Genomic DNA, 26,981 nt, shown 5'->3' on the forward strand with positions numbered 1-26,981 from the left:
ATACAAATTAATGATGGCCAATGTTGTTTTACGTGAAAATTTTTAATCATATTTAGTACATAAGGGTTGCTACGTGTACGTCTGGTTGTTTTACGAAAACAATAATTGTGTTAATTTACTGCCCGGAAACAGCAAAATCAGAGGTCTAGACAACAATACTGTGTCTGTAATTTAAAGTGGTCGAGAGTAGAGACCAACTGGCCAAATAAAAAAAAACTTTCCAACGGTGTTTAGCGGGCTGTATCAAGAAAAGGGTGTTAATATAAAACATGATTTTTTTCTAGTGATAAGAGCAATTAAAAAGCTGTTAGCGCCTAAAAAAATGTAAAAGCTACCAATTTGCCAGAGAAAAAGGTTACGTGTTGAAAAGGTTTGGCTTAAAACTACCACATTACAGCAGTGCTTTTTGTTAAAAGCAATTGGTGCACCATAATTTAACATAAAAACAATATTTTAGTTTATAAAAATTCTTTTAAAAATTTAATAGTTGTCAAAGCAACAACAATTTTATATAAACTTATTTAGCAAATAGAACCACTAAGTATACTTGATTTTCTATAAACCCAGGGTAACCTAAACTTTTTTAACCGCTAGATATTAGGTAAAAATGACAACATGTTATGACAATGATGATGGTAAAATGCACGACGAATGTGGCGTTTTTGCTTGTGTAGCAACTGGAGAATGGCCAACTGAATTGGACATTGCCAACATCATTTCACTGGGGCTCGTTGGGCTGCAGCATCGTGGACAAGAGAGTGCTGGAATCGTAACATGTGCCAGCAAGGGGAATTTCAAAACACACAAAGGCATGGGACTGGTCAGTTCGGTATTTAATCCACACGTTCTGACACAGTTGTCTGGTAACATAGGAATCGGACACACTCGGTATTCAACACATGGTTCATCAGATTTATCACATTGCCAGCCGTTCGTGGTCGATACGCAATATGGTAAAATAGCAGTTGCACATAATGGAGAACTGGTTAATAAAAAATCTCTGCGCCAAGATATCCTAAACAGAGGAGTGGGTCTGTCAAGCGGATCTGACAGTGAGTTAATTACCCAGCTGTTATGCCTGCCCCTCGAAGAAGGTGAATGCTGTGGACCAGATTGGAAAGGAAGGTTAAAAAATCTGATGAAGCGAACTCCTTCCGCTTATTCTCTGGTTCTGTTGCATGGCGATGCTGTGTATGCTGCTAAAGATCCGTATGGTAACCGTCCACTTTGCATCGGAAAACTTGTTACAAATAAGATATCAGATAATGAGAACGATGAAGTCATGACCGAAGGTTGGGTGGTTTCATCGGAGTCATGTGTTTTTCAGTCCATGGGAGCCGAGTTGGTTCGAGAAGTAAATCCGGGTGAGATAGTAAGAGTTGACAAGAACGGAGTAACATCTCTTTTAACTGCGCCAAGACCAGGTGGCGGGCCAGCAGCTTTCTGTGTTTTTGAATACGTATATTTTTCACGTCCTGACTCTATTGTTGAAGGCCAGATGGTGCACAGCGTTCGTAAAAGATGTGGCATGCAGTTAGCCATCGAAGCACCGGTTGTCGCTGACTTGATTAGCACTGTCCCTGAAAGTGCAACACCAGCAGCATTTGGATTTTCCAAAGCCTCCGGTATCCCTTACGACGAAGTTCTCGCCAAGAACCGTTACATTGGTCGCACGTTTATTCAGCCAAGCACCCGACTTCGAAAACTGGCGGTTGCTAAAAAGTTTGGTGTCCTCAAAGAGAATGTGGCAGGAAAGAAAATTGTTGTCGTCGACGATTCAATCGTCCGTGGAAACACAATGAGCTCCATCATAAAGATGTTGAGGGAAGGAGGTGCTATAGAAGTCCATGTCCGAATTGCATCTCCTCCTGTTAAAAATCCATGCTACATGGGCATCAATATACCCACTAAAACCGAATTACTTGCCAACAAAATGGACCCCGAAGAAACCAGACGCTTTCTTGGGGCCGACTCCTTGGCTTATCTATCCGTCGATGGACTTTTAAAGTCGATACAAATGGGCAGAAAATCCACTTTTCCAATCAAAGACAAAGCAGAGGAATCTGATGAAGAAATTGTTAACACTGGACACTGTGTAGGTTGCTTGACAGGGAATTACCCAGTTGCTTTGGATTGGTAGTTGCACAATTGCTCGCAGTTATTTTCCTTTGAACACTGTTATTAAGTTCTGTATATAATAATTATGTAAACACTATTGCAATTGAAGAAGAGCTTGAAGAATTGTGTATATTTATTTAGCATAAATGTAAAAAAAATTGTTGAAATATTTGTGATCAAGTGATACCACAGTGCTTTATAACAATACACAAACAACCATGAGTTGAAAAAACATTTAAATTTAAATAAATAAATAGCAAAAAGCCTGAAGCAAACTCTTATCACTGTATACGCAATGCAATTGCAACTTTGAATAAATAAAAGGCACGCTAGCAAAAATATGAACTTTATGAGCAAAAATTTGCACCAAATACTAGATAACAGAACTCAGTAACGCCGAGTAAAACTCGTATGTTAAAAATATTAAACCAGAGGTCATTCCAGCTTTAAGCATGGCCGGGGAATAACCCTTGTACAGTCCTTTGAATCCTTCATGTTTGTAGACGGCGGACATACAGTGTCGGAAGCCGTGGTACTCGACTACTTTGCTTATGGATCCCTGAAAACCTTGCACCTAAAAGTTATTAAAATTTACTTAAAATGTTACTGTTATGTTTTTTTCGTTTATATTTATCCCTAATGTGGAAGGCCGACTTAATGGCCAAAACATAGGGTAACATTTGTTATCCTGACCTATTCCCAAGTTGCTCTTTGCAGTTTTGATATTATTGATAATATTGCATAATACTTAATCTGTCGTTTGGTTTGGGGCCTTGAAAGAATTTGACTATTTATAGTGCCTTACTCAAGAGTACGTGGTTGCACTGTGAATCGCACCAATAATCTCATGCTGTTTAAAAATTGTTATGGTAAAATGTTTTATAACTAATATAAACAGAAAAATTATCTGAAAATGCTTTTTAATGCTATTACTTTAATAAACAATAAAATCACCTGCAATCTCTTTTTTATGACATCTAGTGGATAGATTGCAGTTTTACTAACGACACCAGTACAAGCACCACATAAAAAATTACCCATATCACCTACAAAAATATTTTTATTATTTTTTGTTGGTTGCCCAAGGTATGCTAAGTTAGCTACTTGCCATCTTTAAATTTTAAGATTTTCCAACATTCTTTAAATACATAATAAAACATAAACTGAAGACCGGTGTACAGTGAAATTTGGGAAGCAGAGGGAGTAACTCCTCTATAAAAACCATGCACCCCTTCTTGTTTGTATATCATTGTTATAGCACCTTTCATACTTGTATAAACCTGTTTTGAAAAATTACTTTAAAAGATGACAATAATACAGTTTAACAAAATATTTAATTATTAGTTGAAAGAACAAATCAGAGCATAATACCAAAACTCATTTTACTTAAAATTCCATTTTACCAACAATGAGGCACATTCTAATAACCCCTTTTCACCCAAACTATACTCTTAAAATGCCATAAAATTTTCTATGAAATTTAGAAATTTGGTAAACTTTTTTAAGGTTTCAGTAACATTAGGTAAACATTAAAGGTTTTAGTAACATCAGGTAAACACATATCATAGTAAATATTAAAGGTTTTAGTAACATTAGGTAAACACATATCATAGTAAACATTAAAGGTTTTAGTAGCATTAGGTAAACACATATTATAGTAAACATTAACTGTAAAAATACAAAAAGCCCTTAAACAAATTTAAATTAGTTGCATTACTAAACTGTTTTATTTATTTTAAAGAGCCTATAAATTTGGACATATATACATCGAAATATGTTTTGTCCACTATGCTCTATTTAATATAGATGCTAAATTAAACATTCAGGGGCCTACGTGATAGGCAAACACACATATTTAAAATACAGCAAAATGGATTTTATAGCTAAAAAAACTTTAAAATTATTAACCTTTGGCTCTTTTTGAGCTGCAAATCTTGTTCGTAGGACATCGACAGGATGAGATAAAGCAGTTGCACACAAACCAGCAAGACTGCCGCATACTAAGTTTGTTGCCGATTTTACTGCATAGTCTTTATTAGTGTAGGGATATATCTTGTGAGCTTTTGTCGTTAAAAATTGAAAGAGGAAAAACTGAAAAAAATGCATCTTTTTTTAATTTATTTATCCATGATTTTTAGGGGGCAACATCACATACTAAACATAAAGTAACATTAGTTACCGCAACCCAGTCACTGGTTAAGTCTGGCAGTTTGAAAGATTTTAGAGTCTAATGCTCAAAATTAGAATGCTATTGTATTTTGGGGATCGGTGGGATAAATCTTCCTTACAGAAACTACAGCTTTAAAGCAGTGGTGACTGTTTTAACTGTTTTTTGTGTTAACTTTTACCTGACAGCCCCCGTATATCATTGACAAACACTGAGCAGGTATATGTCCCTTCCAAAATGCCTGGACGCCTTCCTCTTTCCAAATTACACCAACCGCTTGAAAAATCCCTTTGTATTTTAGTTGTGCATAGGTTGTTTCTGGTTGTAGCTGTTAAATAATCCATAAGGTTTTTTTTCTTTTTTGTATATTTTTATTTGCAATGCAGTAAGGATTAAACATATGCCTCATGATTTAAAACCAAGTGTTTTTACCACCATACCACAGGCTACCACATGAATTACACGAGACAAGGAACCTTGATAACACCTTTTTCTTGTACATTTATTTTAATGAATTAAACTCTTTTAATTTAATTTATTGGGTTATTAAAAAAACGTATTTTTCCTAAATCAATATTAATATAAAAAGTGTCTTAAATCAATATAAAATCATAAATACCTGAAATCGAATTTTGAGAACATCAACTGGAGATATTAACACCCTTGTGTTTATTCCACCTAGAACTCCACTCACCATCGAGTTAGTCAGCGTAATTGATTTATCCGCGTCATAGCCGACCATTTCAAGTGCAAAGACTACTTAAAATTTATTTTAACTATTGCTAGATTGCACATTCTGAAAAACTAAATAACTGAATTATTGTGTATTTAATACATGCTGTATTTTTCATTATTGAAAATCACTGGCATTGTCTCATGCTACTACACAAGGTAATGGGTTTGATTCCCACTCCTGTGATGTTGCACTAGTTGCCCTTAAATGAGATGCTTTAGCATCCCTGGTCCCCTTTAAGAATTTGATTTACTACATAAGATCCTGAGTTCAATTCCCACTGCTTCCATTTTGTCAGTTTGTAGTTGTACAATGCTATAATTTTAAAATACAATGCTATAATTTTAAAAATAAATAAATAGAAAATTACCTTAAAAATTACTTAAAAAAATTGTTAATTAAACTTTCTAATAATTAAACAATAACCAACAGACTAACTCAACTCTCAGCGCGGTTTTTATATCGGCACAGTTTTACTAAATACCTATTGCCTATATTAAACTATAACCCACTATTTGTTTGTGCCATATGCTTTTACAATATTTTCCAATTTCTATCGAGAACCATAAAAAAATGCAACCAATCATTCCATTTTATTTTTCGACTGCCACTGTCAGATCAACTACCACCGTCTGTTTCAACTATTCCCGAATTAAAGCTATCACTTCCCAAAGCTTATAGGCCGCCAGTTATATTACTATAGCGTAACAGGTTTTATATTTTCATTAAGAACGGGTGTGTAGGGAGGCGTGTTTAGAGCTTATGTAAACGCCGGGAAACAGCAAATGTTATGGCAGCGGTATGGTTATAACGCAAAACCTTACTGCCTGTAATCCTATACCATGATAAATATACAACACCACTGCAAAAAATATTAATGTTAAAAACCACTAAAAATATCTCGAAATCCCTCGAAAAGAGTTTAAAACTGATTTAAAACGATTTGGAACCACTGCAATAACAAATACAAGATAGCTCTTGTGCATCACCTTGCGATCCCAAAATTTACAATTAAAACTGAAGTTTTCTACTCGCCTGTACATTTCTGTTTCTAAAATACTAAATTTTACACCAAGTCCATATCACCTGTTAGTGGCCGAGCAATAGACCATATATATATAATATTAAAACAGACAAAGGCAACTTTAAAGTGAGCTATTAATTCCGTCTAAATAAATATAACAACAATTTAAATGACTAGGTGCGTCAAACAAATTTACAATATAATTAATTTTTATTTTTACGCCTGAGTCACGCAAAACCTGCACTTGTGGTTAATATAGAAATGGGAATTTTGGTGATTCATTTTACCATACACTTTCAGAAATCATCTTATACTTTTATCTGCCTGCAGGCGATAGAATAAAATGTCTAGTATATAAAAGTTCTTATCCTTGAGAACTTATACTTGCAAAAAACAGTATTAGTGCAAAGTTGCATAAAGCAAAAATACTGGTAAAATTAAATGAAGACCATAGGATTTTTATTATATATCGTTTTAGTCACAACTATTATTTCTGAAACTAAAGGTAGGTAAAAACGTATGATTAATTGTTGTGTAACAATATGTATCTGTTTTTGATATAGTGCTTAAAGCCACATGTGTTATATTTTTAGTTATAAGTCTATTTTTATGCCATCAAGTCGTCCGTTCTATAGCAAAAATATAAAACTGTTTATACTCTTAGCATGTCATTATATAAGAAGACGTAGAAGTAGTAGAAAAAAGAGGCAGACTATAGAACAAGACAACGAAGAATTTGAACTTGATTCTTCAATATGGCGCCTTTATTTTGCTGAATGCATGGCCAGCATGGTAAGCTGTCCATGCTAGCCTTTGCTATTTCAATAACAGTCCATAGATCGCATGCTTAGTTTAACTTTGCTAGAAGCTTTATTAGCCTGGTTTATGAATGCGGAAAAGAGCGGAATTTTTTATACCCCACCCTAATCTTCCCTTGCAAATTCTGCCCTTTTTCGCATTCATGTAACCGGTGGACGACGCTAATAGAGCTCCCTTTGCTGTACGTTGGTTGCTTAATTTTAAATTTTTATGTTGTTGATAAAAAGATTGGAGACGCGCGGTTCGATTGGGCCACAAATGTGGACTATACGGTTCTGGATTCGCTTTGGTATTTGGAAACAGACCAAGTGTCCTGCAGGTAGTTTTCATGTTTTATTTGAATAAATATATTAATGCCAAGGCTTCAAGAAAATTCAATTACTTTTTTGTATTATCTTGTTTTAAATATATACTACTAGATAAACGCCTAGGAGCCGCTGCCAATAAATTGAACGAACGTGTATAAATTATTATTTATTGATGTAATGCCAAAAATAGCGAAGTGTGAAAACAAGTCCGGTAGTGTGACAAACCGGTGATGGCATCAAACAACGTGCTAAAAGGTTTTCAGTTTGAGCCCCACCAATGTTATACTATTTGCTTTTAAGCCCAGCGTTAACAAATAGCTCAAAAATGTTACATTACGACCCCATTTTTCGACAAAAATATTTAAAAGATGAAAAAAAGGGGGCAATCTGCTTAAAAATCTTGCCATAGCCCTGATTTAACATATTGTATTTTTCAGCCAATCAGTTAACGAAGACACAGGAGAATGCTGGAAATTTTTCCTTAGTAGTTTTATTGACCCTGTCTCTCCTTTTTTGTCAATAGGGCATACTTGCATCGACTCATTTGTGAACAGTACTTCTATGGACCCACCAGAATGTAAGTACTATGGCGCTATGGACTACTTCGACCAGCGAATTACTGGGCATATTTTTGGGTAAGGTAATGTATAAAACAGGGTTTGGGTTAACTTTTCAAGGGCTAATAGGGGTTTAAAATATATTACTATGCAAAATAATAACAGATTTTATGACAAAAAAAGCACTTAAAAATTTATCTTAAAGAAATCTTGTATTTTTCAGTTTCATTTCAAGTAATTCAAGCAAGGAAGAAGCGCCAAGCACCTAATCCAACCACAAGGGTGCCCGACGAAACACGAAGAAGGTATACGGACTGTATACAAGAAAGCACAGATGAAGATGATGAGTTCGAGGAAGAAGAGGAAGAAGAAGAAGAGGAAGAAGATGATGATGATGATGATGTTTACAGTCGGCCTCCAAAGAGACGACGAAGGCCTAGGGTTAATTTATTGGCCAACTTTATAGAAGAACATACTATACTAAAGTAAGTTCGGTTCGGTTAAGGACGAGTTTACGACCTAGGCATTCAATACCATTTGTTACCCAACCAAGCTTCTGGTTGACTTTGACAGTTTGGAACATTATTGATCATAATTGCCGGAACCGCCCATTAATATCCAGCGTGGCATGAGTTTTTACCGTTTTTAGTACAACTTAAGGGTGCTTTGGTACTGGAAATCAAACCCAGGATCTCGTGAAGTGAAGCCATGCCACTAGATCCCGCTCGCAATACTTTTTGATTATTTTTTCACAATTTTTTTTATATAACCCTTATCTAATAAGTAGGTACATAACATACCCACAATTTTTTTTATCGAAGTACCGAGGTTTGTGACCCGCCAATGAAGTCTAGGCCAATGAGAAGACCGCGATGGCAGTTTAGGTTCGAAGCGTTGACCCGACCTGATTCAAGGCTAAGGGGGAACATAGGACGGTGCAATTTACGTTTTTTCCCTCCAGGTGGCTTGGTTTTGTAATTACTAATGTGTGCTAGTATAGCTCTAACAATAGAAAACAAGGAGTTCTGTCCCTATTTTTTGTTTATTCTTTATCATCGATTTACTCACACTTATTGCTTATTGAACCATGAGCAGTTTAGGATATTATTGAATTTAATTGCTCCAAATTTAATCTGCCATATTGTTATTGACTTAGCAAAGGTTTGTACCGTTTATAACGTCTTACTCATAGGCACTTTAGGATGAAAGTAGTAAGAATCGAACCCAGGGCCTCATGTAATAAAGCCAGGTGCTCTAACGACTACTCAACGCCGCCGATTTTAACCTACCATTTACAAATAAATTTTTTTTATGTTTTAAAACTGTCTATTAAGTTTAAATGTTGTTCAATTATGCCCGCAGATAATTTCTGGAGCAACTGGAGTCAGTTCTCGAGGTGTTCGGTCTCGTGCGGGGTCGGGATCCGGGTCCGAAGAAGAACCTGCAGATCGGGACCGGAAAGAGGGGCCGAACTGAGTGAAAGCGAATGTGAGGGGGACTCAATAGAACGAAAGGAATGTGAAAGAGAATGTGGTATGTATAATTACAAATTTACAGACACCAAACTAAGCAATATTAAAGTTTAGTGGAGAATTTGTTTACTGTGCAATTTAAAGGGCTTCACGATAAAAAAATACCGCCGTTTGTGGTACGCGGGTTAATATACAGAACAGACCTAAGTAACGTTAATAAGATATTCAGGGTACTGATATCGACACAGTTTAAATATTGTAATTTTAAAATCCTATTGTCTGTGCAGTTCCCCTTTATTCTCTTTCAAAATCTAATTTTTGTGCAGTACCCCTTTAACCTTCTCAAAATCCTATTTTTTTCTCTATGCCTCTTTTACGTATTGCGGAAGCTAAGTTGTCACTCTAATATTTCCAGGTAACGTTTGGTCAAACTGGCAAGTAGTTGACAGATGTTCAACCACATGCGGCGGTGGAACGCTATCAAGAAGAAGGCACTGCTTGTTAGGCTCCGACACAAGTGTACAACTACACAGATCCCTATGCAAGGGTTTAGGCCACGATACCGTAGCGTGTAATACACACCGATGCCCAATACGTAGGTGTTGTTGTTAACTTAATAACTTAACCAGCGACGTGGCTATACTAGCTCAAGGCACTGGGCATCATTCGTTTCCGTCATACGTTATAAACAAGCAGAAAATTTATTATAGGAAGGCCGATTTCACGATCCAAACATAGAGTAACACTCGTTGGCAGTTAGGATATTATTAATTAAAATTGCCTGATAAATAAGCTTCCGATTAACTGATGGCTCAGAAGAAGTTCATACTGTTCATAGCACTATACCGAAGAGCGCTTCAGCATGTGGGCAGTGGGATTCGAACTCAGAACCTCATGTAGTGAAGCAAAGTGTTCTGACCACGCTGCCGGTCAATTTAAACCTGCACAAGCTTGAAAAGTGACATTTTTCACGTTAAAGATCAGATGTTGACTATCTTATACCAAGGATCAATTAATAAACACTAAAAAACGTTGTATTTAATTTTCTCCTGATGCAGCTGACTATTGGTCAACATGGATATCATGGTCTAGCTGCACGGAAACATGCGGAACCGACGGAACCCAAACTCGCCAGAGAACTTGCCTATCAAGTTTAAACCCCTTATCGGAAGGCTCAAACTGCAAGGGCCATTCGAACGAAAAGAAGAAGTGCGATCCGGAACCCTCGCCTTGCTACGGATTTTGGGGGTCCTGGCTGTCGTGGGGCCAATGCCAGGAAACGTGCACAAGGACCAGACGGCGCATATGCTCGATAAGAGGTAAATGCATCGACGACGCGGCCCAGAGAGGTGAATGCACCGGTGGTTCATGTAGGGAGCATTGTGAAAATTGCGAGGAAAATTCCACTCCTTCTGCGGTTTGGGGAAGGTGGTCACATTTTGGTAGATGTGCTAGCAACGGACAAACGAGAATTAGAAGGTGTTTTCAGTTGTCGCCTGTATCGCAAGTACGCGTTTCGGTGTGTTCGGCCATCTACGGAAATAAAGGATCAGAAACGAGACCCTGTTAAGGTAGTTTTTTAATCATATCACTTTGGGGTAATAGTTTCCTATATCTTTATTGGAAAAGAGTTTGCTGTTGTGGTGTGTTTAAAGCTGTTGGTAAACGCCGGACTTAATAGCAAACGGTGTGGCACTGGTTCGACTTCAACCCGAAACCGTTCAGCCAGTAGACCGATGACATATTGACTGGTACACAAAATAAAACATAAGCCTTCAAGTAAATGTAACGCAACCTTAAAAATATAACGTAGAGATAACCCCTTTTTCTTTAAAACGTATATTTTTAATTTTTTTACTGAAAACGTTCGAAAAAGTTAAGGTTTAAGCCTTACTGTTTGCCTTTGAACCAGTTGTTAAAAAGGGTTAAACACATCACAACTGCACACCCTTTTCTTTAAAGAATTATATATATTTATCACCTTAAAATGATTTAAACACAGATTGCAAGTGACAAAAATTCGAAAAACAGCACTAATTATATTTGAGACTTTTTTCAAAGGCTCTTAGTTGTAAGAAGATAGAAAACTACTTTTACAACAAACTCTGCTTTGAACAAGAGATTGATTGCTTTACAAACAAAAAATTGAGCTGTAATGTTTATATATATTTCTGTAAAAATAAACAAAAAAATCATTTAAAATGTTATTATTAGTTTACTACATGAAAAATATTGCATATTATTACTTGACTTACCTAAAACCGACAATATTACATTTTTATTGACCTTAGCTTACTCTAACTCCTTTTCCCCCTTGGATTTAAAAAAAAATATTGACCTGGATTTTAGTTAAATATTGTTTTCAAATTTTGGTTTTCGGTCAAATGGGCGAATACCTAAATTTACAGTTAAATTGTATGTTAGATTACCATAAATTTTGTGACACAGTGACATCAATTTTAAGACTAAATCATACTTAAAAATTTAAAAAATAAACCTAATAGAAAAATATTAAACATTAGTTTTAAAAAAAAATCCAACAAAAATATTTCGTTAACTTTTAAACGGATGCATTTGCACGTGGCGTCTTAAATTACTCGTATTACCAAACCCCTTGTCGCAGACCGGGCATTTAAATGGCTTTACTCCGGTATGCGTTTGTTCGTGCTGTATAAGGTGGCTGTTGCGTTTAAACCGTTTATCGCAGTACCCGCACTCAAACGGCTTCTCGCCGGTATGTAAGGGCATATGCTGCTGGAGGTAGTTAGCGCGCGTGAAAGCCTTGTCGCAGAATGTACATTTGAACGGCTTTTTCTGCGAGTGCGTTCGCTCGTGCTTAAGTAAATCACTTGCAAGTCTCATGGCGATGCCGCAGTGCTGACAAGAGTGCGGTTTTTTTTCAGTGTGCCTGTTTAAATGGGTAGTAAGCAATGGTTTTGAGGTAAATTTTTCACCGCAGACAGTGCAGTCAAACGTCTTTGCTTCCTCGTGTATAGTACGTATATGTCGCTTCAAGTTGCTAGGATAAGTGAACGATTTTTTGCAAGTTTCGCAAATGTGCTTTTTGGTTTTCGAAGGAGGTGTACACCATAGCGAAGGATGGACGTCGGGTTTTGTCACGTGATAGACCTCTACGTTAAAAGTGTCCTCCAGCACTTCTTCCTCTTCTTTTTCTTCATTTGGATGTTGCTCTATAAAATCGATACCAGAATTTTTTTATATTTTTGAAAGTCTGAAAACATTAATTTTGCGTTGTAAAATTGTATTTATTTTGTCTCGGAGGTACTAAGTTCGATTCCGAGCCAAAATGTATCGGGTTCAAGCCACGGCAATGCGACACTATTCACCCCAGGGCCAAGCGTTTACGAATAGCACAACCACGTCTATTCCTAATGAATATATGAAACCTTAAGATGATACAAAAAACAACTGGCGAACTGTCAAAAACATTTAACTTAAAATAAAGAAAAAAATTTAAAAATAACTTTCCAAACCTTCAGTAAGGTCGTTCTTGTGTTTTTCGTGATTGTTTTTCGTGACAATTATCTGTTTATTTAAAATAGAAAGATTATCTGCATCTGTTACATCCTCTAATATTTCATTTTCCTGTAAAACAAATCAAAAATTTGTCATATACAAAAAACCTACAGTTGCAAAAAAACTTATTAACTTAACAAAATGGCCATTCAAATAAACTTACAAAAATTAGGTTTTAAAATACCTGATGTACCAAATCACATTCAAAATCCGTGGAGACTTTAGTGAAAGGATTGTTCAAAGCATTCAAGACAGCCACAAAGTCTTCGTTAGATTGAAGCTTTAAGGAGATGGTTGAAGCCATTTTAAATCATTTTAATTCACTTTCTATATGATAATAAACCCTATTTCTGTATTGGAATATAACATGGGCAGTTAATACGATGAGAAATAATTATTGTTATATTACCGAAAACAAATTTACTGAATAGACATCTGACCGAAAACGCCATTTTACCGACATTAAGACATTTTATATTAATCCCAGCTTACCCAAACCATTTTAAAAAAATGCCCTTTAATTTCTGAAAATAAATGTTGACCCAAATTTTAGAAAAATGACGTTTTTGAAATTTCGGTTTTCGGTAAAACGTCCATTCGGTTAAATAGTTTTCGGTTTTATAGTCAATAAGAATAGCGAATAAACAAACCTATGTACATAAAAAAAATGAAAAAGAAAAAACACGATTATAAAAAAAGAGAAAAAAATAATCACACTACTACAGCACTACATTGTATCATGATAAAAAAAATTATAAAGACAATATTTATAGGTAATTAATACACCAAAAAAGACGTGACTACAAAAAAAAATTTGTGATAAGCCAGTACCGTCAATTTTCTTTGTAAATTTATCTTTTTTATATCGATTAATCCAAAAAATTATTACTTGCTAGATTTTTTTAACCCGGCTAAGTCTTCACCCCCTTACCGATTTTAAACAATAATTTTTGTCTAACAATCGGAATCGAACCTGTAATATTCCACTTCAAATTACCCAGTGTCTTAGCTAAAGCGAAAATTTTAGCGATTCAAACGCTAACTTCTTATTTTCTTATTTTCCCACCTCTGACCACAGAAAAGTTTTAATAAAACACAAATCTAATACCCGAGATCTACAAGTTCATGCAATTTAAAATCATCGAGTAACTTTCCTCCGATTCCATCCGGGTGCCAGGTGGCAGATACGGCACCCCCGGTGGCAGGCCGGGATGTTGGGATGGCACGTAGTGTGGCATTGGCGCTGGGGGGTGCGACGAAACGGGCAGAAGCGAGTTGTGATTCGTGACAGGTGGCGGAGGAGGCGACACATAGGACAGTGCTAGCTCCTTTTCGTGCGTTTTTTCGTGTGTCCTCATTACGCTGTGGTGCCCGAAGCCCTTCTTGCAGTGCCTGCATTTGAACGGGCGCTCGCCGGTGTGCGTGCGTTCATGCTGTAACATATTCCCGCGAACAGCAAAGTGTTTCTCGCAGTACTGGCACTGATGCGGCTTCTCTCCCGTGTGCCACATCTCGTGCTGCCTCAAGTGGTGGTACCTCCGAAAGCCCTTCTCGCAGTAGGAGCACTTGTACGGCGTTTCGCCGGTGTGTATGCGCTCATGCTGCCTTAAGTGGCTCGAAACGCTGAAGCTCTTGCCGCAGTACTTGCAGAGGTACGGTCTCTCGCCTGTATGCGTTCGAAAGTGAGCGGTCAGCTGACCCTTCTGGCTAAAAAACGCCTTACACACCTCGCAGCAGTGTCGCTTGATCTTCAAGTGAACGTTCTCGATGTGCTTTTTCAGGACACCCTTTGTGTGGAAACATTTCTCGCACTGGTCGCATTTGTGAAGGTTTTCTGAGTTGTGGAGCTTCAAGTGCGTGTTGAGCTGGTACTTTCCCGACACCGACTTCCCGCAGATCACGCACATGTACGTCTTGATCGGATGCAGCTTCGTGTGCTCCGTTAACTTGCTCCGCTCGTCGAAGGTGTCGCCGCACTCCTTACACGCGTACGACTTGACCGTCTCGTGTACGTTCTGAATATGCCGCCTCAGCCTGTATTCCGCCATAAAGCTCTTTCCGCAAATTTCGCACTTGTATTTTTTCTCGTCCATGTGAATTCCCATGTGATTGTTCAGGGAATATTTGCGCCCGAACTGCTTGCCACAGACGTCGCACTTAAACGCCCTCTCTTTGTTGTGTACGTAACTATGTCTCTGCACATCTCCGCTCCGCACGCTCTGGTACGAACATTGCAAGCACTTAAAAACGCGAATTTCCGTGTGGACGGATTTAGTGTGCGCCTTCAAACGGTCCAGTTCCGGAAACTCGTTGTCGCATGACTTGCATTTTAAAATAGCGCCCTCATGCGTTTTTTCGTGGGTTGTTAGATCGAACGTGGTAAAGGAGCTAAAATCGCATACGGCGCATTCGTTTGTGGCTGTTTCGTGTACGTTTTTGGTGTGTTTTTTCAAGCGGTAACTCGAGGAGAAACGTTTCTTGCAGACGTCGCAAGGGAATCGGTTGTTCTTGTGTTCCGCATGCGACTTGAGATGAGATTTATAAGTGGCGGTAGCCGAAAACGTCATCTCGCAAAACTCGCACTTGAGCTCCAATGGAAATTCGTCCGAGTGGCTTTTTAGATGTTCTTTCAAATCGGATTCGCGGATAAAATCACTGAAGCACAAGTGGCAGTTGAAGGTGTTGAGAACCTCGTGGACAGTTTTAATGTGTTTCTTGAGCTTCACCCGCAACCTAAAACCCTTATCGCACAAATCGCATTTAAATTTGTCGGCGGGGGCGTCGTTCTGTGAGTGGGTGGTCACGTGTTCTTTCAACTCGTTCTTTTTGGTGAACAGTTTGTCGCAAAATTTACACTGGAAGCGTTTGTCGGTGGAGTGGGTTAACTGATGGTTGGCAAGGGTGATGGCCTGCATGCAGGTGTAATTGCACTGCTTACAGTGCAGCGTCTTCGGAATCTTACGGATGTGCTTACTCTTCATGTGGTCGGAGAGAGTGTCTTCATTTTGGAAAACCTCCTTGCAAGTTGTGCACTCATACTGGGCATCTACGTAAACAAAAATCAAAAAATTAGAACTCTTTTAAACCGCGTAGAAGCGGATACGGCAAACAAATCGGCAGTGTGGTGTAGTGGTAAGAACACTTGCTACACCACACAAGAGGTCGTGAGTTCAATCCCCAGTGCTCTCATGCTATAGCACCCTTGAGTAAGGCGCTATAAACGGTATGAACTCCTACTGAGCCAGCACTTAATCAGCAGCATAAATATTGGGCAATTATAATCTATAATATTCCAAACTGCTAATGGCAACTCAAGACTGGGTTGGCGTAACTGATGTTACTCTATGTTTAGGTCGCGCATTAGACTTTTCCACATTGAGGATAAAGATATATACAAAAAAAACACGGGTTATAACTAAATCTAACCAATATAGTTTTTAGCAAAAACCCAAAAAGAAAAAAAACACAGCTGTTATTAGGAGATTATGGCGGGGTTTAACTGATAATCTTGTCACTATCATATTAGTATAGAGTTAAGAATAAATTTTACTAAAAAAGAGCAAGAAATTCCCTTTATGCATTGCTCATATTTAGTGACAATGCCTATTTAGCTTATACTTTTTACATCGAATGCTTATTGTTTAAATTTACCATAGCAGTTACAGAAAATATTTCGCAAGCGAACAAACAGCTAATCAAATAACACTAATTAACAGCTTCTCATAGGGTTAAGATTTTAGTTACCAAAATATGGAAGCCAATTTCAACTCATATTTGCTCTTGATAATTCGTCGGACTACGAGCCGAAAGGTTTCGGGTTCGAGCCGCACCAACGCCACACTATTCGCCCTTGAGCCTGGCGTTCACGGATAGCTTAAACACGTCCCAAGCTGCACACCCTTACCCCATAAAAATATCAAAAACCCTATTCCCTTAAGGGGATATGAAAAAAGTATAAAAAAAAAAATAAAAATAAATTTCGCAAAAAAAAATAGTTTGGTATAGCAATTATGACAACGGCCAGGAGCAAAACGGTTTGAGCCACACTATTCGCCCTTGAGCCTGGCGTTCACGGATAGCTTAAACACGTCCCAAGCTGCACACCCTTACCCCATAAAAATATCAAAAACCCTATTCCCTTAAGGGGATATGAAAAAAGTATAAAAAAAAAAATAAAAATAAATTTCGCAAAAAAAAATAGTTTGGTATAGCAATTATGACAACGGCCAGGAGCAAAACGGTTTGAGCCACACTATTCGCCCTTGAGCCTGACCTTTACTGATAGCTTATAAACACATCACACTTTTACACCTTTCTCCACAAAAAATATTACAACCTAACACCTTAAAGTGATACGAAAAAAAATTACCTTGTACTTCATCTTCAAATTTCGCAGGAATCCCCAAGTGTTCAGTAAACTCATCTTTTTGCTGGATCAAAAGTTTCTCTCCACTTCCAACATCCTTACACAAGCGATAATATATTTTACCCTGATACTGATAAGCAATCAGGTTATGGTCTTCCAAATCACTAAATGAAATTAAGGACTGTATTTTATATGGGTTAATTAAAACTAATAGCTTATTACTTGAATAGCTCTGCCGTTTTTTAATTATTACATATATTTTATTCTTGATGTAGAAAGGCCAATTTTATGACCTTAATATAGAGTAACATTTGTTACCCCGAAACAGTATTGATTCGTTTGACCTTGGCAGTTTAGGATTTTATGAGCATATTTTCAGATAAAAACTGATTGTTTTTTAGATTTAACAGGAGTCAAGTGGGTTAACCACAACACCATGCCGTTTGCCATGGCATCAAAAGTAAGCATTATTCTTTGAAAAGAATGAAAAATAGATTATAGCATTCAAGAAACTCGGGTCTCTCACTTTTAAAAGTTGTTTTTAAAATTGTTGCAAAAAATTATATATATATACCAGAAAAATTACTTAAAGTAAAAATCAAAGTTAAAAAATATTATTTTAAGTACTTAGCACAACTTATATATCTCATCCAGTTGCTTTTTCTGACGTTAGCTGCATCAATGTAATGCGTAACTTCTCCTTTCGAATAAATCTAAAATAAATTCAAATTCAAACCATTTTTGTTACATTAAATGTTTAAAGCCAAGGGCAACTAGATACTGGGTTTGGTTAACACATAACACAGTTCATGTTTTTTGTAAAATATTATCTATAGGAAGGCCTTTAACTAATTTTAATCAAATTAAACAGCCGTTTTTTAATTTTGGCTTAATATGAGTTTCTACAATTTAAAGCTTTACGAAAAAGCACTTCAATGTAACCGGCAGTGTGGTGTAGTGGTAAAAACACTTGCTACACCAAACATGAGGTCGTGGGTTCAATTCCCACTGATTTCATGCTGTAGTGCCCTTGAGTAAGGCGCTATAAACAGTATAAACTCCTGCTAAACCAGCACTTAATCAGCTGCATAATTATCAAGCAATTATAATCTATATAATATCCCAAACTGCCACAGGCAACTCGAGACTGGGTAGGAGTAACTGATGTTACTCTATGTTTAAGTCGCGCATTCGACTTTCCTACAGATATATACAAAAAAAAAATGTGAAAGTAGTTGGGATCAACCAAAACACCTCATGTAGTAAATGAAAGAGTTCTAACCACTAATGTATGCCGTCAGTTTAGGCTGTGAAGTTGACCTTTTACCATCCAAAATAAATAAAAAAAATAATAAAATGTAATTATAACAACAAACCTCCCAAATTAGTCCGCCATCGAACACAGTGTGTAAATTCTTTCTTCTGGACAGCGATCGTTCCCTGCCCTCGTATGGACCAAAAACTGTGTTTTTACTGAAAGACTTTACAGTCCAAGCACTCAGGAATTTCTTGTCTTTTAAGGTTTTGCCGATAGTTATTCCATCAGGCACTGTCAGCTTGGCACGATCTTTAGCATCCTACAAAAGTTATGTTTTTAATGAACAGTTTTTCAGGAAAGTCAATAAAAAAATAACAATTTCAGCTATCAATTTTACTATTATTTACAGTATGTAAATGAGTTAAACCCTTCAGGCTGAATTTTAATTGTGGTAATATGGTAACAAATTGCAACTAATATTAGCTCGTGATAATTTTACTGTGCACCACAAACAGCAGTTTGTTTTTTTTAAAGACCTTCAAATTAAACCTAAATATTGTTCAATAAGCTCCTAGATATGCTCTCAATGAATAATTTATTTTGTTGCAAGCTTAAACAAAATTTAGGTAATGTTTCTACAAACTAAATGGCAGAACTTTAATGTCCAAATAGTTTACATAAATGCTTACCATTTCAACTTGGGTATCTTGTACATAGATGTAAGGACCATGCCTACTACATTCTCCCATTCTAAACTCTCCACAATCATCGCAAACTGGAAAATGTAAAAGAAATTTTAATAAAAATGTTTTTTTTACGAATTAAAATTTTCTTAGTAAGCATGAACTATTAAAACACTGGAATATTATTCAGTTGTACTTTATTGCAATGCTTTTAAGGTTGAGGTGTAGTGTAGTGGTTAAAACACTTGGTATTTCAAAATAAGATTAATGGTTTGATCCCCACTGCTTCCATGTCCTAGCTTTCTTGAGCAAGGCGCTATAAACAGCATATAAAAACTCTTGCCGAGCCCCCAAAAATATCGGCAGGTAAATTATCTGACAAAATGCTTAATAATATTCAAAACTGCTTGAAGTAACTAAATACTAGGCTTAAGTAACAAACCATACTCCATGTTTAGGTCTAGAAATTAGCTATTCCGCATTGAGAATAAAAACATACAAAAATATCGATTAGAATTATTAATTTAGATTTAAAAAAAATATCTCTCACAAATATGGTTGTCTACATCTAGATCTTCATCATCTAAAAATAACAGAAGTGATATTAAACCAAATATAACAGCAGTTATCTTATTTACTATAACAAGTATTCACCCAAAATTTTATGACTTTAAAAATGTTCTTTTGTTTAATTATTTTTAGGTTATAAAGACTGACTTCACAGCTTAAACATAACTTTTAATAAACAGCAAAGAATTTAGTTAACACTTTGGGCTTTGTCAGAAGTTAGTACTATCTGCAGAGCTTTACCAACGCCACAATCATATGGAATCAAACTCGGGATATCATTGGGTCATGGCCTTAACCCAGATAAAAATGTAAACATACTCTAAATTTAGTTTGTAATAATTTTTTAATTAAAAAATAAAAAACCTGAGTTATCTGATGAGGAGCAGTCCACATAATTTACAGGTGATGCTACATTAAGCATATTTCTTGTTTTCGATTTATAAATAGCAACAGAATTATTTGCAATTTTTTCGATGTTCGAATTTGCATTTTCTTCATTTGCAATAACACCTGGACTTAAAGGTTTAACTATAGCTGTAGTTTCTTGCATGGCTTCTTCTACTGTGGGCAATTTTGAAGTGTGGTCTGTCATTAAATTGTTGTTATTACAATCGTTTGAACTGTTCTCAATTGTTTTTGGACTTAAGTTATTTTCAACAGTGGGATTTGCATTGGATTGTATACTGACAAGAGGAGGCACATTACTTGATTCCATTTTTAATTCCTAACAAATACTATTCACTATAATGCAAGAAAAAAAATTTTTATAGTTTGAATTTTAGATAAACTGGGTACATACTTATTGCATAGAAACATTAAATTAAAATTTAACAAAAGAAACAGTAATTAATTAGAATGATATCTTTTTAAAACTAAACTGAAGTAAAGCCAGTTACAAGGTAGTTTCAAAATTTGCATCAAACTCTGTATGAATTTCGTTAATTAAATCAGTTGTTGTAACAGATCTACCGTGCTTTGCAAATGCTCTGGCAGCACAACCCCTTGTAATGTAACAACCAGCAAATGCTGACAACATGCTAGGATTATTAGTTCCATGATCTGGTTTTTGATGCGCCCAAAACGAAAACAACGCTGCTGCTCCAGACAACAAGTCACCTTGGCCTCCACATCTTCGAGGTGAGCCTTGTCGATCAACAACCATCACATTGTCATCTTTAGCTATAATATCATTAGGGCCTTTTCTAACAACAGTAACACCTTTTAGAGCTTTGCTTAAAGCGATTGTTTCTGTGATTGTACAATTATTGTCTGGTTTTGTTGTTCTGTTATTGTTTATACTCATTGCTTTGGTCAATCTGTTGAATTCGTTACGATTTGGTGTAATGATTGCTTTCGAGTATCCTTCTATCAACATTGGTTCTTGTTCTATGAGTAGAATTCCGTCAGCATCGATCACCACCGGAAGATTTAACGCTCGGACACTTTTTAGAATTTCTTTCGCTCGAGAAAGAGTCCCTTGCAGTCTTCCTAGACCCGGTCCGATCACAACAGCATGTAACCGTGGCAACCATTCCCGTATTTCTTCAAGACCATTTTCTTTATCCAACAAAGGATGCACAATTAATTCAGGACTGTAGGATTTTATAACTGGCGAAGCTGCTTGCGTACTAAAAACGTGTGATAAATCTGCACCCAGTTTTAACATGGACATTGCTGAAAAGTAGGGTCCCCCTGTGTATTCTTCGCTACCTCCTATTACCCCGACCCTTCCCATTTGACCCTTATGCAGGTGGTTACTTAAAGGAGGCACCAATTTTTTAAATTCACTGATAATTTCAGACTCCAAATGAAGCAGTGACATATTGCAGTTGTTTGCAAGTTTTAAGTTTAAATGCAGGGTTTCAGTGCGAAGTATGTATTGAGAAATAGGCACCAAAAGCTTAAACATTAATATTGGTAGAACACATAAAAAGCAAACGATAAAACGAAATTTCATAACAACATGACCCTAAATTCTAATGTAAATCAACTGTAATGTAATGACGTAATCAACAACATAAGAAAGGTAAGTTTTGAAAACAAATAACTGTTTCACAAATCGGTCATAACTCTTCTTTTCCGTAAAACTTGAATAGGTTTAACTAATTGACTTAAAAATGCATCTGCCTGCCAATTCAGATATTTTACCTGCCGCCACTGAATTTTAGTCAGAAAGCGGATAATAAAATTTGCGGAATGCATTCGCGGAAAGCGGAGTTTTTTAACAGCGTCTAATTTCGACAGCATCATGTTAATGTTTACATAAATATTGTAAAGTATATTATAACGTGCCAATATTTTTTGTAAAATTATAAGTCGTAGTCATTAAACCCAGCAGCATGTTTCGTTAACTTCAGCTATGTTTTATCTATGCTTAGTATGCAACTTACGTCATATTTTTCCTATATTATTCACAACCAAATTTCAAATTCAGTTCATTATTCGGCATCAGATTGAAAAAGTAGCGGGTTATTTAGCAACATATTTAAAAACCAGTTCATTATTCAGCACCAGTTCATTATTCGGCACCAGATATAAAAGCCAGTTCATTATTCGGTACTAGATTTAAAAATGAGTTTATTATTTGGCACCAGATTTAAAAACCAGTTCATTATTCGGCACCAGATTCAAAAACCAGTTCATTTATCGGCACCAGTTTATTATTCGGCACCAGATTCAAAAACCAGTTCATTATTCGGCACAAGATTTAAAAACCAGTTCATTATTCGGCACTAGATTTAAAAACCAGTTCATTATTTGGCACCAGATTTAAAATCCAGTTATGCGTAAATAGACAACTATTATCTCTTTTAAGTTAGTTGCCCAGGTTGACGTTTTAAATTTAGTGCCGTACAATAAACCTGCTACTGGTGTCTAACTTTAAGCAGGTACAATTTTATTTCATAAAAAAAAAACAACCCGACAAAATTTTCAAAAAAAATTCCAAAACACGAAGCCTTTAAATTTCGAAATATATTTTCTTCGCAAAGTATTAATTCAAAAACCAAGAGACAACAAAAAAAGAGAACAGTGATCACCTGACAAAGGAAAATCAAATGTAAAAGCACGGGAAAGGGAATGTGCCGATCGAATGTAAGAATAGTCAAATAAAGTAAGCACGCGTCATAAAAAATGCAAAAAACAGAAAAAATCTACGGCAGATAATGGAAATAACTAAAATCAAAAATAGGTTATTTTAGTGACACTTATTTTAATTAGTTAAAAAAAAGATTTAAGTTTTAAACATTAGGTATTAATTATTGGGTAACACTAAAAACAGAAAAAGCGGAAAGTAAAAAAAAGGAGTACAAGGTGGAAAACTAGGAATCAAAAAATAATTTTTCCGCCATTTTTACGTCTCCCGTTTTTTTATTCCTGTTTTTAGTGTCAAAAAAAGAAACTCATTTGCAAAAATAGGGTGGTCAGAAAAACGTTAAACTATAACATGGTGAGGTTATTAAATGTCATGGATATTACAGCACCCAAGGAATGAATAAAAGGGCTATGACATCATCATTATTAGTGAACTTTTTAATATGTATCAGTCAAAATGTGAGAATAAAATTACTTTTAAACTTTATAACCTAAAAAATGGTGAAATAAAAAAGTATGACTTTTTGATTAAAACGTGAAACAGGAAAATAAAATATATAAAAAACGCGATTAAAACAGCAAAAAAGGGAAGTAGGAATGCAAATATAATTTTGAAACTTTTAAACACATTGTAAAATTAAAAATCAAAATTGTAATAGACGTGCGTTTTAAAAACTAAACGTATGTAAGTTGATACACCATCAACACATAAAAAATTTGCATATAACGGATACCATGGAATTGGAGGCCACCGCTAGATGATGATAACGAGCTTTTTATTCGACAATTTTCAGGTTGAACTAAAAATAAAAATATTAGCTAAATTAAAAATAAATTTAAATAATTTAGGGTGATAATTAATATCTATCTATATCAAAATATATATATATATATAATGGAGTTGAGAAGAATATACATATATATACAAATTAAGTCCAATTTGTAAGCCTTAAAAAATGTTATTTGTGATTCACAAGTAAATTATCACAGACAATTTTTAGTTGTGAGTTGCGACCATATTATGACAATTAAAATGAAGCTTGTAGGGCTGCCAACGACTAGTATGATCTAACAGCCTAAGGTATTGCAAAGGTAAAATTAGCAATTTAGTAACGCAATTCAAATTTTTTTTAACGTAAATTCAACAAAAAAACAACACATTAATTTTATAATAATCATTAGGTTTTAAAATCGAATTCTGTTCTATCTCCGAAATTGTACAAACACAATACTGATGTGCGGCATTAATTCTGTTTCGGCGGGACATTGATTGAAGGCCTTTAAGCAACGAGCCTTTATAACAAATGCGCCGCGATAACAAACAAGCCAATAAATCAACTTAATCTATCAAACAACACACACACTCTTTCGCAATACGCTTTACGACCTATCAATAATGTTGGAGCGCCATTGATTGCAGCAGCTCATTAATTAAAAAAACTGAAAAATGAAAAATATAATAGGAAGGTTCTTAATTATTTTTTTTTTAGGATTTTGATTTTGATTAGAAAAGAAAGAGGGGGGGGGGGGGACTCGTTTAAGCTATTTGTAAACGCTGGTTCAAACCCGAATTAAGTGTCATTGGCGGGGCTCGAACATGAAACCTCTAGGTCTGTGACCCAATGCAGTGAATAGATAAGTGTCATAAAACCGAAAATCATATTGCCGAACGGATATTTGTTAAAAACCATATTCCTGAATTTTTTTTTAAATGAACGATAAGACATTTTCTAAGAACCCCGGCTTAGCCTCCTCATTAAAAATGCCCTAAATTTCTAAAAAAAATTGACCTAAACTTAGGTAAAATATCGTTTTAGAAAATTTATTTTTCGGGTAAACGTCTATTCGGTCAAAAGGTTTTTGGTGATATAGGCAAATACTGCCATAACCAGTATACCACTCTACCAGATAATATTTTCTTTTTTTCAAGTTCTGTTGACATAATATTTTAACAACTACTGGGGATTAACGGCAAAGAGCAAGTTTCGTGTGTTTTTTGATTCGAAATTTTGCAAAAACTAATTAACTAGTGTAACAGTATGATAAATGACGTTAAATGCCAACTCAAATCCACTCAAAACTTTTGAGTTGTTAGTTTTTCACACCGATTGAGCACTCGTGTTTGCGTTAAAGTATGATGGGTGACTGACTGAGTGTGAAATCAGTTTAACATAGGGTAAAAAAATAAAAAAGCGGAAAACTCGGAATAAAAAAAATAAAAAAATTAAAATGGGAAAACAATTCCAAATTAAGAGTTATAATTTTTTTAATTAAAGGAAGGGTTATAGAAGCTAAATATATATTTGTCAAACATTTTTGTTGCTTTTATTTTTTGTTTTCCGATTTTTCCGCATTGCCTACTTTTCCGCATTTACTGTCAATTGAATTGCCGCAGAGATCACAAAATTTAAAAAAATGGGTTAAAATTGGGACAATACTAAAGTACGGGATGCGGGATAGTGCGGGACCGTATGTAAACGTTAACGAAAATTCGCGGAATGCGGGACAGAACGGAATTTTTGTACTTTTCTGCGGGATGATTGCTGTTTTTATCTAATGAGCTAAGGGGTGATGCGGGATTAACTTTAAAGGTCAAGATATGATGCGAAATTGAATATAAAGCACAAGGGAAGATTAGGGGAGGGTATAAAAAGTCCGTCCTTTTCCGCATTCAGCGTTTTTTTTGTTAACGTTTACATACGGCCTCGGTATTTTCCGCACCCCGCAACTTCCCGCATCCCGTATTTTAGTACTACCCTAAAATTGTAACAAAATTAGAGAAGGAAAGTCTACAAAAAAATTAAATTATATTTTTCAAATTTTAATTTTAACATAATAATTATAAATGGTTATATATTGCGCAATATTAATTTTTTTATTAAATCATTACGACCTATTAATGGACTAACTTAACTAACCCTAACTTAACGGTATTAATACCCAAAAAAATATTTAAATCCAGAACTTATTAGGTCGAAAAGTTAACCAATTTCTTAGAAAAGCTGCGCAGTTATATAAGAACCGGATACATCAATAACCAAACATACGTTCCAATTCTATTTAACATCAATATTACTAAACGTAAAATGGGAATTCAATTTCAGTCAAATGTGACTGAATTTTGACAGCTGTCAGGGCTGGCAATTCTGACGTTCATTCAATTTTTAAATAGCACGAAAACCTATTTCAATCAAATTTAAGTACAGTGTGATTTGTATTAGAGTTCTGCGAACTGATTAGTTCGTTTAAATGGGCAATTCAATAGAAAATCTGCCTTTTTTAGCATCACTCAAAAATAATAGGTTTTTATATTTTTAACGAAAAATGATGCTGTTAAGAAGTGTTTAAGGTATCTGTAAACGCCGAGCTAAAGGGTGCGACTTGAACCCTAAATCTTTCGACTCGTATGGCCGGCAAAAAAAAAAAAATTTGTTTTAATTTTTTTAATTATTTTACCTTGTTTATGTATTTCACATCATGTGATCAAATCGTCGACGTCATCATCCCGTCACTCCTATGACGTCATCGCCGACCGGGCACGATCTGGCGTGATGGCGCACCTTGTCCAACGCCACCACGTCGTTGTCGTCGTCCGGGTTTTCGTCGCTTGGTGGCGGCGTGGACGAGGTGACGTCATCTATGCTGGGTTGATTTTCGGCCGGGGTGCGCGGCGACACTTCTGCGCAGGTTGGCAAGTAAGAACTAAAAATATATAAAAATAATTTTAAAGCGTCTACTTTTCATAAAAATAAAGGAAACGGCTTAGTGGAACCACGTGACCGCATGACGGATGGTCCCATGACAGCGAATCGACCAATCACGCGTCGACGTTTTGAAATGAAGAAGGATTGTGAGCGAGGTGCGTAAAAACGGTAATCGTCGATCAAAATTAAAAATTTCTTTTTCCTTTCTCGCGAAAAATCAAATAATTTATTATCATTGGGCAGGTGGTTTACAAAAAAAATATTTATTTAAAACCTCTTATTTATTAATATATATAAATGTAACTTGTTATATTCGGTCATATCACTACAACTTGAATAAACATTTGCCCGAAAACCAAGATTCGAAATCGAAAATTTACCGAAATTTGGGTTAACATTTTTATTTTACCGAAATTTGGGTCATCATTTTACCGCAATATTACAGTGCTTTTTAATAACTATATATTCGCAAATGTTAAATAATATTTTCCAGTGATAATTTACCAGCGCACCACAAATGGCAGTTTATTTTATTTTCAACGATGATTAATTACTTTTCGACATTCAGTTAC

The 26,981-nt window shown here is 35.7% G+C and overlaps 7 protein-coding genes across 9 annotated transcripts in view; 2 read left to right on the forward strand and 5 right to left on the reverse strand.

The window, feature by feature from the left end:
* Nucleotides 1-607: 607 nt before the first annotated feature.
* On the forward strand, nt 608-2,943 carry LOC145758904 (amidophosphoribosyltransferase-like). Its single transcript, XM_082572598.1, has one exon. It carries the CDS (start codon nt 608-610, stop codon nt 2,138-2,140), a length of 1,533 nt encoding a protein of 510 aa, XP_082428724.1. The 3' UTR covers nt 2,141-2,943.
* On the reverse strand, nt 2,240-5,081 carry LOC145758905 (mitochondrial thiamine pyrophosphate carrier-like). The gene is made up of 6 exons (XM_082572599.1): nt 4,905-5,081; nt 4,467-4,613; nt 4,027-4,209; nt 3,227-3,398; nt 3,073-3,164; nt 2,240-2,692 (listed from the first exon to the last, which is right to left on the reverse strand). Exons 1-6 carry the CDS (start codon nt 5,025-5,027, stop codon nt 2,492-2,494), a joined length of 918 nt encoding a protein of 305 aa, XP_082428725.1. The 5' UTR covers nt 5,028-5,081; the 3' UTR covers nt 2,240-2,491.
* A 1,402-nt stretch (nt 5,082-6,483) lies between these two features.
* LOC145760165 (uncharacterized) lies at nt 6,484-9,535 on the forward strand. The gene is made up of 8 exons (XM_082574044.1): nt 6,484-6,547; nt 6,707-6,834; nt 7,089-7,180; nt 7,607-7,746; nt 7,950-8,211; nt 8,548-8,687; nt 9,089-9,259; nt 9,486-9,535. Exons 1-8 carry the CDS (start codon nt 6,484-6,486, stop codon nt 9,533-9,535), a joined length of 1,047 nt encoding a protein of 348 aa, XP_082430170.1.
* A 1,032-nt stretch (nt 9,536-10,567) lies between these two features.
* Nucleotides 10,568-13,080, reverse strand: LOC145760487 (uncharacterized). 2 transcript variants are annotated; one of them, XR_014286589.1, is made up of 4 exons: nt 12,920-13,080; nt 12,693-12,804; nt 11,454-12,389; nt 10,568-10,731 (listed from the first exon to the last, which is right to left on the reverse strand). XR_014286589.1 is itself a non-coding variant. In XM_082574388.1 (3 exons), exons 1-3 carry the CDS (start codon nt 13,037-13,039, stop codon nt 11,752-11,754), a joined length of 870 nt encoding a protein of 289 aa, XP_082430514.1. In that variant the 5' UTR covers nt 13,040-13,080; the 3' UTR covers nt 11,216-11,751. The 2 variants fall into 2 exon arrangements, 1 of the variants encoding a protein (XP_082430514.1); XM_082574388.1 differs by lacking the exon at nt 10,568-10,731 and having other exon boundaries at nt 11,216-12,389.
* Nucleotides 13,081-13,181: 101 nt separating this feature from the next.
* LOC145760486 (uncharacterized) lies at nt 13,182-20,335 on the reverse strand. The gene is made up of 7 exons (XM_082574387.1): nt 19,976-20,335; nt 19,593-19,625; nt 19,049-19,134; nt 18,478-18,678; nt 17,729-17,814; nt 17,105-17,265; nt 13,182-15,781 (listed from the first exon to the last, which is right to left on the reverse strand). The coding sequence occupies exons 1-7, from the start codon at nt 20,325-20,327 to the stop codon at nt 13,851-13,853; spliced, it is 2,850 nt and encodes a 949-aa protein (XP_082430513.1). The 5' UTR covers nt 20,328-20,335; the 3' UTR covers nt 13,182-13,850.
* A 71-nt stretch (nt 20,336-20,406) lies between these two features.
* Nucleotides 20,407-21,704, reverse strand: LOC145759554 (ATP-dependent (S)-NAD(P)H-hydrate dehydratase-like). The gene has a single exon (XM_082573403.1). It carries the CDS (start codon nt 21,567-21,569, stop codon nt 20,505-20,507), a length of 1,065 nt encoding a protein of 354 aa, XP_082429529.1. The 5' UTR covers nt 21,570-21,704; the 3' UTR covers nt 20,407-20,504.
* Nucleotides 21,705-22,644: 940 nt separating this feature from the next.
* The window catches only part of LOC145759232 (uncharacterized), a 29,879-nt gene continuing 25,542 nt past the window's right edge, over nt 22,645-26,981 (reverse strand). For both annotated transcript variants that reach the window (XM_082573009.1, XM_082573008.1), the window contains exons 13-14: nt 26,162-26,407; nt 22,645-23,505 (exon numbers count right to left, since the gene is read on the reverse strand). In XM_082573009.1, the coding sequence (XP_082429135.1) occupies nt 26,206-26,407 (202 nt within the window). In that variant the 3' untranslated portion in view covers nt 22,645-23,505; nt 26,162-26,205. The remainder of the gene's footprint in view (nt 23,506-26,161; nt 26,408-26,981) is intronic.

Source organism: Corella eumyota, chromosome 7, assembly GCF_963082875.1.
Source record: "Corella eumyota chromosome 7, kaCorEumy4.1, whole genome shotgun sequence".
In the NCBI taxonomy this organism is placed as follows: domain Eukaryota; kingdom Metazoa; phylum Chordata; class Ascidiacea; order Phlebobranchia; family Corellidae; genus Corella; species Corella eumyota.

Excerpts from the sequence above, each read along its gene's own strand:
- LOC145758904 (XM_082572598.1), top strand. The coding sequence starts at position 608 with ATGACAACATGTTATGACAATGATGATGGTAAAATGCACGACGAATGT.
- LOC145758905 (XM_082572599.1), bottom strand. The coding sequence starts at position 5,027 with ATGGTCGGCTATGACGCGGATAAATCAATTACGCTGACTAACTCGATG. Across the intron at positions 4,614-4,904 it reads TTCTCAAAATTCGATTTCAG|CTACAACCAGAAACAACCTA; the intron begins GTATTTATGATT and ends ATTATTTAACAG. Across the intron at positions 2,693-3,072 it reads TCATAAAAAAGAGATTGCAG|GTGCAAGGTTTTCAGGGATC; the intron begins GTGATTTTATTG and ends AATAACTTTTAG.
- LOC145760165 (XM_082574044.1), top strand. The coding sequence starts at position 6,484 with ATGAAGACCATAGGATTTTTATTATATATCGTTTTAGTCACAACTATT. Across the intron at positions 7,181-7,606 it reads ACAGACCAAGTGTCCTGCAG|CCAATCAGTTAACGAAGACA; the intron begins GTAGTTTTCATG and ends TGTATTTTTCAG. Across the intron at positions 9,260-9,485 it reads GGAATGTGAAAGAGAATGTG|TTCCCCTTTATTCTCTTTCA; the intron begins GTATGTATAATT and ends TTGTCTGTGCAG.
- LOC145760487 (XM_082574388.1), bottom strand. The coding sequence starts at position 13,039 with ATGGCTTCAACCATCTCCTTAAAGCTTCAATCTAACGAAGACTTTGTG. Across the intron at positions 12,805-12,919 it reads AATGTGATTTGGTACATCAG|GAAAATGAAATATTAGAGGA; the intron begins GTATTTTAAAAC and ends TTTGTTTTACAG. Across the intron at positions 12,390-12,692 it reads CAAGAACGACCTTACTGAAG|AGCAACATCCAAATGAAGAA; the intron begins GTTTGGAAAGTT and ends TCGATTTTATAG.
- LOC145760486 (XM_082574387.1), bottom strand. The coding sequence starts at position 20,327 with ATGGAATCAAGTAATGTGCCTCCTCTTGTCAGTATACAATCCAATGCA. Across the intron at positions 18,679-19,048 it reads AAGATACCCAAGTTGAAATG|GATGCTAAAGATCGTGCCAA; the intron begins GTAAGCATTTAT and ends TAACTTTTGTAG. Across the intron at positions 17,266-17,728 it reads AGATATATAAGTTGTGCTAA|TGATTTGGAAGACCATAACC; the intron begins GTACTTAAAATA and ends AATTTCATTTAG.
- LOC145759554 (XM_082573403.1), bottom strand. The coding sequence starts at position 21,569 with ATGAAATTTCGTTTTATCGTTTGCTTTTTATGTGTTCTACCAATATTA.